The sequence below is a fragment of the Colletes latitarsis genome, chromosome 9, assembly GCF_051014445.1.
Source record: "Colletes latitarsis isolate SP2378_abdomen chromosome 9, iyColLati1, whole genome shotgun sequence".
NCBI lineage: Eukaryota > Metazoa > Arthropoda > Insecta > Hymenoptera > Colletidae > Colletes > Colletes latitarsis.
In genome coordinates, this window is record NC_135142.1 from 16,607,332 (window position 1) to 16,623,884 (window position 16,553).

Here is a 16,553-nt window from a genome sequence, read left to right on the forward strand (position 1 = left end):
TAATTATTTTTTAATTCTATATATTATATTTTTTAATCTTACCGCTTGAAAAACAAATTACTCCAAATGATGATCCGTTTTATTAAATTCGGTTAAATGAACTCTCTATTAAATATTGGATCTATTAAAAAATTCTGGCCGTTTACTATACAATTATTTCACGTACATTTACATTAATGGAAATTACAAATTAATAGAAAGTATTACAAAATTTATTTACTTAAGAAACGGTCATATTATTCCAGTATAATTAATATATATAACTACAAATTATTTGTTTAACAAAGAATTATTATATAGTAAAATTACATGGTTTCGTAGGCGTTATTAGATGATTTATAAATTTTTCTTGTTAGCGTTGACGCTTCCAAGATTTGAAGATTAATTTCATTTTTTTTTTTTTAAACCAGTATAATACTAGAATTAGACTTTGGTTGACCTTGATTGATATTCAATCACAGCTCGTTAAACAATGCTATTGTCGACATTGTCACACTGGCAAGTGTTTCATAACTTTAAGACGATAAAACATATACACAACATAGTAATTTAAAAAGTACAATTCCAATGTTTTGATCGTTGTATATCTAGGAATCCATTATTTTTAATATTGATATACCATTAAAACTTCTATCTTTTGCTACAATAATAAAGTATTTAATATAAATTTATTTATTTTCCACTAGGAAAAGAATTCATGTGTCGCCTAATGACACTCGAGATCATGCAAATTTTGTATATAGCAGTGATTCGTAAAATGCGTAAATTGCATAATATTTAAGATAAATAATTTTTATCGCGTAAGGTACATAAGTAACGCACGTTTAATATAATGTAGCAAAATTTTTAGCAAGACAAATATCCGTGCATAAAAAATTTTTACTTTTGAAAAGATTTAAACTGGATATTTAAAATTAGTAAATATTTAAAAATAAGATTATAAGAACGTTGCAGAAACATATATTGTATCTTAATTTGTATTTTCTAAGCCAGGTACGCCAGTATTCAGTTATTTATGTACAGCAGTGTATATGTATGTGTATATTTATAGTATTGAAGAAGTAAAAAATCATATCACTTTCAGTTTAAGGAAACAGCTATTTAAACTGTTTTCAAAGAGTCCATTAGTAGAAATGCAAGTGTTACTAATATTGATACAAGTACCATGTTGTCTAAATTGTATTGAACTTCTTAACTGATAATATCGATTTTTAAATAAGTTATTGTAATTTAGAATTCTTTGTTACACTTTGTCCTCATTATACCAAAACCATAAATCCGAAAACGTCCAATTCTTGCAATGAACATATGTTTCGAACTGTTAAATATCTTTTTTCCTAATTTTATGCTAAAACCAAGAATATGTAAATTAGCCACTAATGGTGATTATACTCTAAGCTTAAATCACGAATGTGAGCTACTGGTCCAGTTTGGCAATGGCAGAACATTGAATCTCAGAATTAATCGAATTACACATTCATGGTTCTGGCATTAGAAACGAAGAATAATTTAGAATAATCAAAATCAATTATAGAAACAGCATCTCAATTTTATCTCGTTTTTTCGCATATTTTACTTTCTTCTATATCATATCTTACGGTAAACGAAATTTACATGTTTAATATTGTTAGTTTCGTGTAATACGGACGTTAAATACAAAAAAAAAATTGTAATACGAAGTCTGTCGTCTCGTTTCGAGTTAAAGCCCATCCTCTTTAAGATTATACAGGGTGTTCGGCCACCCCTGGGAAAAATTTTAATGGGGGATTCTAGAAGCCAAAATAAGACGAAAATCAAGAATAGCAATTTGTTGATTGAGGCTTCGTTAAAAAGTTATTCACGTTTACAGTTTCACCCGTACTGAATTTTTTTCTCGAAAATGCGCAGGATTTCGGGGGTATGTTTATTCAACAAAAATGATTATAATTGACCCCTTCAACCGAAAATAATTTTTTTGGAACGATTTGAAATTGTTTTTTTTCGTCGAAAAATTAGGCACTTAATTAGATTTTCGGTAAGGAATTTTTTTCTCGAAAGTGCGTAGGATTTCGGGGGTATGTGTAATAACCAAAAATAACTATAATTGACCCCCACAACCGAAAATAATTTTTTTAGAATGATTTAAAAAATTTTTTTTTTGTCGAAAAATTTCAGCACCTACCCGATTTTTTTTCTCGAAAGTGGGTAAGAATTCGGGTGTATGTCTATTCACCAAAAATAATTGTAATTAACCCCCGCAACCGAAAATAATTTTTCCAGAACGATTTGAAATTTTTTAATTTAATTGTTAATAACTTTTTAACGAAGCCTCAGTCAAGAAATTGATATTTTAAATTTTCGTCTTATTTTGGTCTCTAGAATCTCTCATTACAATTTTTTCCAGGGATGGCCGAACACCCTGTATACAGCGTGAAATTTTTCAAAATATAAATTTGAATTTAAGAAAAAACATGTGACCCCATACCTGGCAAATCACCCACGCCATCCCCGTTGCTGTCCTTAAAGCTTCTAGGATAAATCTGATAAAGCGACATCGTCCGCCACCAGTCCCGGTTATCCGGATCGCTGCCAGCGACCATGGACAATGATATTACACAAAACACTATTATGGCCTTCATGTTTCCTAAACACACAGAATACGCTGTTGAATATGAAATTAGTTGCTTAATTAGTCGCGTGACTTTGGGCTTAGGTTACGTTGGCCGCGACTGCAACAATTCAACGTCACTGGATCGCGCGTGGTGCCAGGTAACTTTGAATTTCACAGTTGCAATTTTACCGGGGGCAGACGAAAGTAATGGGGAAAAAATTGCTTTTAACGAGTTCTGGCTTCCGAGCAACGAAATCGCGACGATCTATGAGCGCGAGCGTCGCTATCGAGTAATTACGAGACGTTTCGCTACTGCAAGTGACGCAACGCGCGATTAATTTGGATATTAGTCGGTTACCTGGCGTTCTAACATCAACTGCTGCGAAATCTAATGACAGCTTCCTCCTTTTATAGCCGCGTTGTGTAATTCGAGCGGTGTGAGGTCTAATGTCTCTATGCGAACGCAGATCGATCTTTATCAAACTCTCCCGATTTGTTTTTCGAGAGACGATATTCTCTTATCGAAGTATTTTGTTCGTGAACTGGCTCGACTGATAATCAAGGTGCAAATATTCCATCGATTGCTTTAATCGATACGAAGAAGATACATTTTTATCGAGTCTTTGTTCGATTCGTGCTCCGGTGAAAATACTGGAACGTTCCACGTTTATAAGGTGTAAATGATCAACGTGAATTACTACATGATAAAAAAAATTCTGTTGTTAGTCAGATCGTAGTGTAATGAGATCTTAAGAGGCAGAACATGTATTAAGATACTATTTATTTGGGTCTTGCAAGAAGAATGTATGACCACAATTTACCAAAAAAATGAAGTTCTTGTTAAAACTCATATTTTGAAACATAAATGGACATACTACTCTATCTGAAATTGTATTCCTTTTATACCTCAACCAATATAAGCTTCTTTCCGAATACCATGAATAAAGATATTTTTAATATCACTAATTTTAACTTTTCCATTACTATGTAATTTTCATTCTCCATTGTATTCATTGTTATTGTATCACTCTGATGATATTATTCGTATTAAACTTTTGTAATAATTATTTTTTACTAGAATGGAAGAGCATTGCAAAAAGAAAAGTATGTTTTATATGGGTACACTCTTCGTGTATGGAGATTGTATTATTTTATATTCAGTTATACAGATATCAAAACGGAAATTTATATTCCTGATTTAAAAAAGGTATAAGAAGAAGAGGAATATTTTACTTATCAATTGTAGTGAGTTACTGTAAAGCAACAGTACGTTTCAAGAGAACTATAAGAATAATATCTTATACCTTACAACAATTATGAAAGAAATATCAAATGAAGATTTTACATCAAATTTTGATATTTCCATGTTTGCAGAGCAATGGCAAATGCCTTATAAAAAAATAAAATAATGTTTAGGGTGAAAGATTTTGTTTACTGCTTTCTTAATTTTTAATTTTATTTATTTACGTTTGCAGTGATAAAGTGTAAATTGACCCTTGGGTAAAAATGAGTTCAACGTGATTTCTGTACATGAATATAAGTACAGTTTATGATAATAGTTAGTTGAAGGAACGAAAAGAATTTGCATGTTAACAGAAACTGCTACACTTTGAGTGATGAATGAAGGAATAAACTGACATACTTAAGAGTATGGATATCTGAAAAGGTGGATTACCAATCGATCCATCATGCAAAACAGCTATTTTAATAATTTCCCATACAGCGAAGTAACTGTTAATTTTTCCATAACTTCAAAAGGTTCATATAAAAGATTTCTATATTTTTCATTTTATATTACCTTCGAAGAATAGTTTACGTATGTTCTTATGATATTACTCCTCGAGACATAATTTGAGGTGAAACTATTTGCTCTTTGGAAGATTATTTGAGAGCCGCGCTGGAAGGAAAAAGAAGTTCAAGAAGGTAAAACTGCAATTTTTAAACTCAAAATATTATCATTTCTAACAATACTAAATTATGAAGTTTAATAATAATGAAGTATTTATAGAAATATTCAAATTTGTAATCAATTATGTAAATTCAACATTATCAATATGCAACATTTTATCACCTATAAAATATCGTAATATTTTAAATATTTGTAATATTTTAATACTTTCAAGTATCTTTTTTTACATAATTAATATTTTTGAACTTATTATTAATAATAATGATAGTATTATAAGATTGAACTTATTAAATTTCAATATTTTTCATTTATTTCAATTCCAGCTGTAGATACACTCATACTAATAAGAAATGTTTCTAATTTTCTCACATAAGGTAAACAAGAAAATCGAAATCACAGACGCTATGAGGCGACATTTTTTTAAGACAACTACAAGCGAGAGCACGTAATTTTTTTGTGAAGAAAAAAACTTGTAATTATTAACAAAATGCGTATAAATAAACTCTTAATTTTCTATTAAAAAAGTTTTATAGTTTATGTGCCGGAAAATCCCAAACGACAGTAAACAAAACCGTGCGTCACAGTAGAATACCCCTTTAATAGTCTGACAAATTCTGGCGTGGCTCGAATCGAGTTTTTATCCAATAATTCTTGCAATTCTACGTTTTCCCAGGCGTTCTTTTTCACTGACATTAATATCGCTATAGCTGAACCATCTGAACTAATATTCGTAAGTTTTAACAATCTTTCGATGACTATTTTCTTTTTATTGAAAAAATAGAGTAACAAATGTAAAAAATGCTTTTTAAAGAATTTCATTTTAATTTTTCCAAAAATGCAATTGTTCACGTGTTTATAATTCGTAACACACTAAATATTAAACAATAAATTCAGATTCGTTTATTGAAGTCTACAACTAAAATGCTGTATTGGAAGCTGTGAAAATTGATTCACATTCCTAATAGGAAAAATCGTGTGCTTCAACTTTAAAAGTTCAAGTTTTAATTATTGTAAAAAAAATAATTTCTTTGCCTACAACGGTAAAACTGTTTTTACTACTGTAGATAATTGAGGATGGAAAACTAATCAACATTACTTACTTTCTCGTAATCGAATTATCGCACATTACAAAAAAGATGCAGATATCGTAACGATGTATAATCAATATATTATGAAAATATAATAAACGAAAGTATAGTATCGTCTTATTTTACATTTAGTTACCTAACACTGAACTCGACATCGGGAAGCATCTAAATCGAAACTCTGTTGCGACACACAATGTACTGTAGCATTAATAAGCTCGTCTCTGTCCATTAATAAATCTTCATCGTCGAGAAGACGATATTTATTTACATTTAAAATTGTACACCAGGGCCACTGTTCTCTTTCGACTACGTTTAATAAAGATCTCGTCGAACAAAAGCGGAATATTTTAAAGCTAACGAGTTCCCAGGTAAATTTAGACGAAGCTTCGGCTCTAACAGTGCTTCTTCTGAAATTCATAAATGATCAACGGAAATGGCTACAAACGCTTGAATTATTAATCAGAACTACAGGCAATGTAAACAATAGATATTTCATCTTACCGGAGAGTTAAAATACCGAACTCATAAAATATTTGCGATTTTGGAGCGACTTATTTGTTTAAGAACAATCATTCTGTCCTCAATTCTTGTAAAAATATTATACGCGGCTTCAAATAAACAAAAATCCATCTTCACTCGTGTTTACCGCGACAGAGTTTCTGTTTAAATTTGCGAAATCGAAACGGTTACGGATTTTCTATTAAAGCTAGGATTAACTGCACGGCTTACTACGGGGTTGAATTAGAATTGAAGTAGATTAATCTAGGGTCAAACTTAACACCTTTCGAGATATTGATCACTGAACATGGACAGTACAAAATTATTTGCGACAAGTTGATCCGTAATAATATTAATCCCTTCGCTCACGTCGTGGTAAATTTAATACACTCGATTCCATATATACTAAAACAGTTTGGAAAATAGTTTCGTTAATTATTTCAAGTTTTTTTAAATTTTACGCATTACTTTTTCTAATAAAACTGAATGGATACAGTAGTTCCTCGTTAATATTCGCCACTTTTTCCATCGATAATGTTCGTGGAGTCATGCTCACCAATTCCATGGAACTGCATCGACAGAATGAACGTTGTAAACTTGGTCATTAAATAGTTATAACAAGAAATTAATAAGGACTGAATGTTGAACGCACTACAACTGAGACAGTGAACAATAACGAGGGATCACTATACAGGGTGTTTGGCCACCCCTGTGAAAAATTTTAATGGGAGATTCTAGAGGCCAAAATAAAACGAAAATGAAGAATATCAATTTATTGATTGAGGCTTCGTTAAAAAGTTATTAAAAAATTAAATTAAAAAATTTTTAATTATTCTGAAAAAATTATTTTTGGTTGTGGGGGTTAATTATAAGCATTTTTGGTAAATACACACACCCCCGAAATCCTACGCACTTTCGAGAATAAAATTCGGATAAGTGCCATAAATTTTTCGGCGAAAAAAAAATTCCAAATCGTTCTGGAAAAAATATTTTTAGTCGCGAGGGTCAATTTCCATCATTTTTGGTGAACACATATACCCCCGAAATCTTAACCATTTTCGAGAAAAAAATTCATTACTGAAAATATAATTTCAGGTTAGAAATGTCTCTTTGACATTTAATGCGTATCTTTAAAACGTCATAACTTTTGAACGGATTGGAGGATTTTAAAGTTTCAAAATGCAAACAACGCATATTTTGGCGTAGAATATGTAGGAATTCCAATAAATTCCGAAAAATTATTCTTTAACCCCGTAAAGTGAAAAAAATCCCATGAAAGTGATCCAAACTTCAAATGACCATAACTCATACAATAGAGGACGGATATCAATGAAACTTTTTTCTAAAGTAGAACTCATCAGTATCTATAAAAAAGTATTAAACAACTTTTCTATAGGGCGTCAAACAAATTTATTAAAAATGAAAAACAAATTTTTAAGAAAAATCGTCAGGGGTTGGTGCCTAAATTTTTCGGCAAAAGAAAAAATTTCAAATCGTTCTGAAAAAATTATTTTCGGTTGAAGGGGTCAATTATAATCATTTTCGGTCAATAAACATACCCTCGAAATCCTGCGCATTTTCGAGAAAAAAATTCAGTACGGGCAGAATTTTAAACGTTAATAACTTCTTAACGAAACCTCCATCAACAAATTGGTATTCTTGATTTTCGTCTTATTTTGGACTCTATAGTCTTATAATCTTATAGATTCTGCTACTTACGTGCTTATGCAGCTTTTGTATGTATGTATGTATTTAGATTCAAAACATTATTTTCTTCTAATCAATTTTCCTTGCCATAAAGAAATATTTATGGATTTATTTCTCTTTAATTAAATTTGTTGAGGAAAATATCCGACATGAATAGACTTTGCGACAACTATTACACACTTTACTATTTATTATTTTGATGTGCCCCAAAATTTGTTATATACGACCTTTTCAATCATATGTTTTCCACTCAATGCAGAAAAATGAAATTAATGTTAAAAAATTTGAAAGAAATCGGTGTGCTTAAGATCAAAATATTAAATTAACAAAATATCGAACTGAAAACGCTTCCTCAATTTTCTTATTTGTTTTACTTCGTATCATTTTTTAAGGTACGATATATAAATACCAGTAAGTATATGGAAAAATCGAACAGATGTTTCAAAGTATACTTTTTGTAGAAACTGTCGATTAAAATTGGTCTAAATATTGATATCTAGTTAAATCTATAAATTGTGAAGTGTTCTCAAGTGGCACCCACGGAAAGTTTTCTGAAATTTGATTGGCAATCAACGCGTTAAGGTTGTGGCTACTTCATTTAAAGATAAAATCAACCGAGTACGTAGTCTGAGTAATTTAATCACTGTATATAGAAATTATTCATCCGCCTAATTAGCCGATAAGCATTTACATTTTCATTCAAATATCGATCGTCTCGTTAAGTGTACTACAGAATAATTTAATAAGTAATGGCAACTCTGTGTTCAAAACATTTGTGAAATTAAATTGATCTTACGTCAAGTCTCAGATAAACCGTTAGAATCAACTAAAGGCATTGATTTTTACTTACTGGTCTAAGTTTGATGCTCGAACAGTGGGTCGGTCATCTATAAATGACCTACCTCAACGTTTATTGAGAAGATATCTCTAACGGCCAAGGAATCGAAACTTCAACGGAGATATGTCATATGCATTAAAAATGATAAAATAAGCGACTCAATTTATTGGTGTCCAGATTGCGGAGTAAGACTTCGTTTAGAACAATGTTTCAAACCTTTTCAAACAGTTTTAAATTTTCAACAATCCTTCAGATTTTTAAGTAAACATATTATTCGTAAATTATTATCTCGTACGTATTTGATACACCCCATGTTGATGTTATTTGGACAAGTAGAAGTGGTTTCATTTAAATTAAAAAAAAAATCGATGTAAAATTGATTAAATTCGTCTAAATAAATTACTACTATGTTATTAGCTTTTCTTTGCACAATTACGAGCTTGAAGCGATCAACACAAGTTTTCTAAGTATTGTAATATGACATAGATAAAGTATATAAATCACATAAACGAGGTTTTGAAGAAAATCTGATAACTCGTAGAGAAGTTGGAAAATATTTACTATACATGCGCCAGAAGACCATAAAAAAACAAAAACGTAAAAGCAATTCAGAACGTAAATATTTGTCTATTATATTTGATGTAGATAGAAACAAGTTTGACTGAATAGTTATCATTTAATTGAATGGCGCCAATAGCAGTGCCTAATTATCGAAACGTAAAAATAATCAACATAAAAAAAATTACAATTTACAGACACGTAAAGGAAGAGCGATATTAAAATACTAATTAGAGATTAATCGACTATACATTATCATGAAAATTAATCGTCGATCATTTCAATAGATTTCGCAGCGTAGAGATTATCGAATTAATGGAAAATTTAGAAATATTACGGAGTAGTTGTTCCACTTTTTACAAAGCGCAAGAGACTCTCATTAGAATATCGAATTTTCGTTTCGGAATTATATTTAATTGCTGCATTTATTGATACAATCGAATCAATTACTTTTTGACACATTGATTAAACGACAAAAAATATTGCATCAGAATAAGTATCAGTCGAACAAAGAAACGAACAAAAGAAAAGAAAGAATTTCCTTATGAGATTACTTTCCCACAATGATATTAAAGGCACCCGGAAACGTGAGAGAAAGTATTGAATCCGCATGCATTTAATTTGAATTAATAAGATCTATAATCAGCACATGTGTAATCTGTCATACTTTAGCCGGAATCTAGTTCGATCATCTTATCTTTCTTTTGATAATTCCTTTTTTATTCAAAGCATTATGTATCGTTCGTACTTAAGATGGTTCTACTGAAATTTATTTTGTATACATAAACACATGGTTACAAAAATGTCGTTGAATCAGTTTTCGATACTACTTTCCATATATTTTATTTTTAACTATTCACCACTAAATAGTGAAAGCCTTTCAAGTCAATTCTCTTTTTAGCTCGACTATACATTTCACAAGTTTTTCGGTAAATAAACTTTTAGTTTCTATATCGTTCTTTTTTCTAATTTGTAGTGTTTGAGTTATATGTACCTATTTCCTACCTTTAGCGTATTCCATAATGTTATATCCAATAGCATATATTGAAATGTAAATGTGATTTTCACGCAGAATTACTTGATTATTTGCTTTAACGTAGCGTGTCAAATATATTAGGCAAAATCATTCTATTAAATTATGGAATTATAGAATTATTGTTTGAATTGTTGGAATTAGAGAAACCTGTTTGCAATATCTATATTTTGTAAGTCTTATAAATAGGATGAAAATACATAAATACAAAAACTACTGTAAATTCTTAATTGCTAATAACTAATTTATATGCACAAACTATTTTTATGCCTGATTTGCTTGTCGTGCAAAATGTACAACGGATTCAATCGCGGAAATTCACATCGGCGAAAATTCACATTCAATTCTCGTTAATTAGCTTGGACAACACTGAAACGCAAAATTCGTGAGGAAATGTCACAATCATGACTCACCTCGATTCGAATAACAGAGAAACAGTGGTTTTAACAGACGTTACTGACCTACGTACGCATCGATCCTTTGTGTAGGCGACAAAAGGAGTAGTGAATAGCGCAACCGTAACTTATTTACCTTGGCTATAACTGTGTGCTTGTTTAATCGAACTGCGCAAACAGGGAGCTAATTTAGCAGGACGTCGTTGCACGCAACGCTGCATGAAACCCGTGATACCGCAATCATAAATCTTCAACGGTCGAAGCAACGATCCAACCAACCGAGTCTTGGAAAATTCGATAGGATCGAATCATCCCCACCAATTCCTAGAACTGCTTTGTCCACGTTGTCTATAACTCGCAATCAGTGATAACGCAACTGCGAATAAATCGCCGAGAGAATAAAAATAAAATTGTTATGTTTTCCAATTTGTAATTATGAAATTATTTTAATCACATTACTGAGCTTCTTCTAATGAAAATGATACCAAGCAAGGCCATATTTGCTCTCACGGATGAGAATTAAGAAACGAATGCAAAATAAATTATATACTTTTTATGATAGTAATGAAAAAATTCCAGATTTGTATGAACTGATCTCTGCTGAGTATCCTGGAAAGAATAATGAACGGTACTTTTATAACCTTGTGGTAACGCTTCCTAAGCTCGCCAGAAGAGGGCTACGCTTTCTCACAAGTACTCGGCCAACCATATTCCTATAGTATACATATACACTCTTCTACAGACCATTTAACAGACCATTCTACTAAAAGGTTCAGAATGAATTTTTCTTTTTCCTTTTTCGCCAGAAGAGGGCTACGCTCTCTCACAAGTACTCGGCTAACCATATTTCTATAATATATACACTCCTCTACAGACCATTTTACTAGAAGGTTCAGAACGAATTTTCCTTTTTCCTTTTCTTTCCTCCTGTTATCTCCATATAGCAAGCCGCCATAGTTTCAACACAATGGAGGCAGCTACCAGACTCAAGAGACGCCATAAGAAAAACAAATTCCACAGGTAGTGAGACAAAAGGTTGGATGACCATGGATAGCATATAATAATATTAACTCCTGTAATATTTATACCAGAAAAAGGGAGACCGAGTATGGTCACATTCAGATTGACGAGATTCAATAAATACATTTTTCAAAATAGTGGGAAAGGTACAAACGATCGTAGATCTCGCAACAACCACCAATAACCGTCAATTATTACGCTCAAAAAACTTGACAGGGAAAATCTTAAATCATAAAGAGTTTAAAAACTCTTTAAAAATGTGAGAAACGATACGAGGAGCCACCTAATAGTCAGATTCAATAGAGAAACATCCCACAAAGTCGTAAAATCTGATGTGAATTAAATCAGTGACATGGAATCTCGATGCCATACAAAATTCATTGTGGGATCCCCAGAATTTCAATGCAGCGGAAGATTTTAAAAGCCTTAATTAATCCGTGTTCACTCCTATTGTATTCTGCGATTTCGTTTTTTATTTTGCCGGATTTGGGAGTTCTCAAATTCTTTTTGTTTTGCTTCTCGGGATACGAGAATCCTGCAACTTCTAAATTGAATAATATTACTATCGCTGCAATATAAATTATGTCCGAACAGCTTTATTTAATATTTTGCTTTATCGATATTGTTAGAACATTGTATTCTCATCCGACGAGCATTACAAAGAGATAAGGACAAAATCAATCACCCTGTTCTAACTTACATGCTAAGAAACTAATAATATACGTACACGTACCAACAATCCCGTTTCCAGAGGTAAAACAAAAACAAAAAATTTGTTATCATAAATAGAATACCTTTACAAAAACAAGGTACGTAAAAATAAATTGCTTTAAATGTCACTATTAATCACCGCTTTTCTCAACATAACTTTTCGAAAGGTATGAAATATTTATTCCTTTGTTACGTATCTGGGTTCCACAACATATTTCAGAAATAAAAACTTTCCTTCACGAACAATTAAAATTTAGTCATCCTATATCTAAACATGAATAATGAAGTTACAAAATCTTTGGAATTTCGAAACATTTAAAAATCGATTTCCCGAGAAACGAAAACGGAAATGTGTTTAAGATACTCGCAAATTCTCAATACATCTTGAGTACAATCAGTTATGCCAATCAGTTATGACGAGCCTGTGAGTGTAAACATTACGTCTCACGAATCTGGTGTTATTTCAGTATAATACAAAGCTATTGTCTAAGTTAGTTTCAACATGTGTACTGTAGTTCCTATTCGATTTCTTTTCCAGAGTCGTTTTTATCGGGTTCTGTGTGTCCAGTCGTTGTCCCTGAAAGTTCTATGAGTTTGGAGGTTGTTCATAGTTAAACATTTGTTTTTATATCGAACGACTTTATTCAAAAACAAAATGAACAAAAGGTACTAAAGAACTATACTATGTGCTATACCAAGACTGAAACACAAGATTCAGCGAATAAAGCTACTTTACAACCTCCCTTATCACCACCCACGTTTTTTGTGAGGTGTCATTAACAGATCTCACGAGTTTGATATTGCCAGTGTACGGTTCCCGAGTCAAAATTCTCGCCTTTCTAGTAACCTTCCCAACCTATTTTCGTTTGCAGTGTCATAGACCGACAAAATATCATCCTCGTGTTGGCCTCTTTAGCTTTGCCGTTCGAAAAAAGTAATTGTACCTTAGTGTCGATTTCACCTTCTATTCGTGTTACTTAACGACTATTGCTCCATCGAAGGAGAATGTTTGTAATGGAAAAGAAATTTTATTTCTTAATTTCAACATAATATTATAATTCATACTGCACGAAAACAAGAAAACTACATTTGCAAATATATATGAAAATAAATATTTATTCAATTATAGATTAGTAATATTGACAAAGTAAATACCAAGTAATAATTCTAATAAAACACATTTATGGATGACTTTAGCCGCGAGAATTGAGTGACTAATAATTTTATTAAAACGTGCAATAATCAACAACGTTTTACACAACATACAGTAACAACTAATTGTACCTTAGTGTCGATGTCACCTTCTACTCGTGTCACTTAACGACTATTGTTCCATCGAAGAAGAATGTTTGTAATAGAAAATAAATTTTATTTCTTAATTTCATCATAATATTATAATTCATACTGCATTGAGAAAAGAAAGCTACATTTGCAAATATATATAAAAATAAATATTTATTCAATTATAGGTTTAATAATATTGATGAATTAAATACCAAGTAATAATTCTAATAAAACACATTTATGGATGACTTTAGCTGCGAGAATTGAGTGATTAATAATTTTATTAAAACGTGCAATAATCAACGTTTTACACAAGATACAGTATTACTGTTGTATAGCATGTTGAAGTTTTCAATAAAATTTTCTAAAAATGTTTCAATTCAAAAAACTAGAATATAATTTTTTTCTACTTAACAACAATTAGACATCATAAACTAAGTACGATTGGGGTATATGTCACGCAATGAATTAATACATCGGTTTAAACACAGTTTGAGGCGAATTGCTTGGAATCTGCACGATGTTGACGCTATCCGTTGAATTTAAAGGACATTCTAACAACGCCTCGACGCGAACGCCGAGGAAACATTTTCAATCTCGTGAGCCGCGTTCTTCAGCTCGGGTTTATAACCATCGATACGATCTCCGTCGGAAGATTTCCAATGATACTCCGTTCCGGAAGATTGTCGGATAGCGAATCGCGGAGTAGAACGATAAGAGAAAGGAATTCGATAGTGTAGATTACAAGTGGCCATCACAGGCGAGGCACACCTGATCTTTCCGGTCGGAGCTGCTCACCCTGCGGATCCTTCGAAGCAGAACTAGCCGGACAATTTCGATTGCAACTGGAAGAACGAAGTACAGAAATAACTATTGGGCCAACTCGTACAGTGACAAAGCGATTGGACACTTAGCACATTACCTTACAAGAAGAATACAAGACCTCCGGGTCACCGATTTCATTGAGATTTTCATAGATCTTATCACCCGATTTTTTTAATTTATTTGTGGAGAAAGAAACTTGTAATTATTAACAGAGCGCGTATAAATGAACCCTTAAATTTCTATTGCAAAAAGTTTTATAGTTTTTATGCCAGAAAATCCCAAACGACAGTAAACAAAACCATGTGTCACAGTAGAATACCCCCTTAATAGTCTGGCAAATTCTGGCGTGGCTTGAATCGAGTTTTTATCCAATAACTCATAATTTAATAATAAATAATAAAAATAATAAATTCTTGCAATTCTACGTTTTCCCAAACGTTCTTTTTCACTGACATTAATATCGCTATAGCTGAACCATCTGAACTAATATACGTAAGTTTTAACATTAACGTTTACAAATATATACCATTATAGGGTTAGATACTCAATATTTATCGAGATATTTACAATTAAAAAGCTTTGATACTCCTTGAGAAGTACTTGAATGTCTGTAAATTTTATTCTATTTTCGATTAATACTTTAATATAATCAGAATTTGTACTACTCGATGGTTTATATTTCTGTAATTTGTATGTCTTTATTTATTTAATAAATAAATACATTAATTCTTTAAAATTGCTAAAAAGTAAATTCAAATTATATGTAGAATAATTGAAACCGCGCGTCGAAATCATCCAGAATAAAAACACTTTTTCTTCTTAAAGCGTTCATTGAAGAACCATTGACTCTGAAATATCCATTGTCAAACGATTGAATTGCAAGCAACTTTTTAAACGTATTATTCATTTCTTTTTAAATATATTCGTGTTCGTAGTGATCACAAAAGAAATAGACTTGTTTTATGAATAGTTCGAGAGTGTCAAATTGTGTAGATTTTATGCACCTTGCCATAAAGAACTTATGATGAGTCAGATTCGTTATATGACAGTGGAGGGGGGTAAGTAAATAATATTCAAATTTTCTATATTTCGTGTAAAATGACCATACTTCGAAATTATTCTTCGTCGTAACTAAAATTGCTAGAGAAGGACGAATAAAGATAATTTGAAGTGTTTGCTTCGTGTTGACATATACCTTACTGAATAATTTATATACAATAATTTTATATACATAACGTTTCTACGTATATTCGTGACACGGAAGTGGAACATTATCGAAGCCAATATTTTGAAAGCAGACGGTTTGGTCATTATGGGTAAAGGTATTCGATGTGTCTATAGGTGTATCTTTACAGTTATGAAACTGCTGGGTAATAAAGACCAACACATCACCTGTAAATTATCCTTTATTGCGCGAGTTCCTATATTCACGCTGAAGTACAACTAACACTTGTTTTATTAACGTCGCTTCAACCGGTACCTATGGTCGCAATTCGCAATACTACCGCGGTCAACCCAGTAATCTTGTCGTTATTATTTGATGATATTTACTTAGCTTTAACTTTACCCTGTGTTTCCTTGCTGCGCCTACTAATCTTCGTTCAAAAGTTTCGATCTTGTACAGTACCCATATAGCACGTTCTCAACACGCTAAGCATCGTTTAAGTCTTAATATTTAATGACGTACGGTATCAAATTGATATAAGCTTGTGGCGGTAGACCTTACACCTTATGGACTTTCGTGGCCCAATCTGTCTGCCATAGAGCTCATGGATACCTACAACAATATATTAAAAATCAAAACCGAATTTTAAAGAAAAGTCAACAAGAGGTAGATGCAGAATTTTGCGACGACACTAAAAAATTTCAAATCATTCTGGCAAAATTATTTTTAGTTACGGGGGTCGATTACAATCATTTTTGGTGAATAGACACACCCTCGAAATCCTACGCAGTTTCGAGAAAAAAATTCCTTATCAAAAATATAATCTGAGGCCTGAAATGGTTCCCCGAAATTTCATGTAAATCTTTGAAACATCATAACTCCTGAACGGATTGAAGGATTTTAATGTTTAAAAAGCCAAACATCGCGTATTT

General features: G+C 31.6%; 2 protein-coding genes across 9 annotated transcripts in view; one reads left to right on the forward strand and one right to left on the reverse strand.

Annotated features, from left to right (window-relative positions):
* Positions 1-16,553, forward strand: part of LOC143345521 (dual specificity calcium/calmodulin-dependent 3',5'-cyclic nucleotide phosphodiesterase 1) — a 441,802-nt gene that overhangs the window by 374,064 nt on the left and 51,185 nt on the right. The gene's annotated exons all lie outside the window — the stretch shown is intronic.
* The window catches only part of LOC143345523 (alpha-glucosidase-like), a 123,076-nt gene that overhangs the window by 20,761 nt on the left and 85,762 nt on the right, over positions 1-16,553 (reverse strand). Inside the window, exon 2 of the mRNA XM_076772744.1 lies at positions 2,465-2,623. Coding sequence (XP_076628859.1) covers positions 2,465-2,618 — 154 coding nt within the window. The 5' untranslated portion in view covers positions 2,619-2,623. The remainder of the gene's footprint in view (positions 1-2,464; positions 2,624-16,553) is intronic.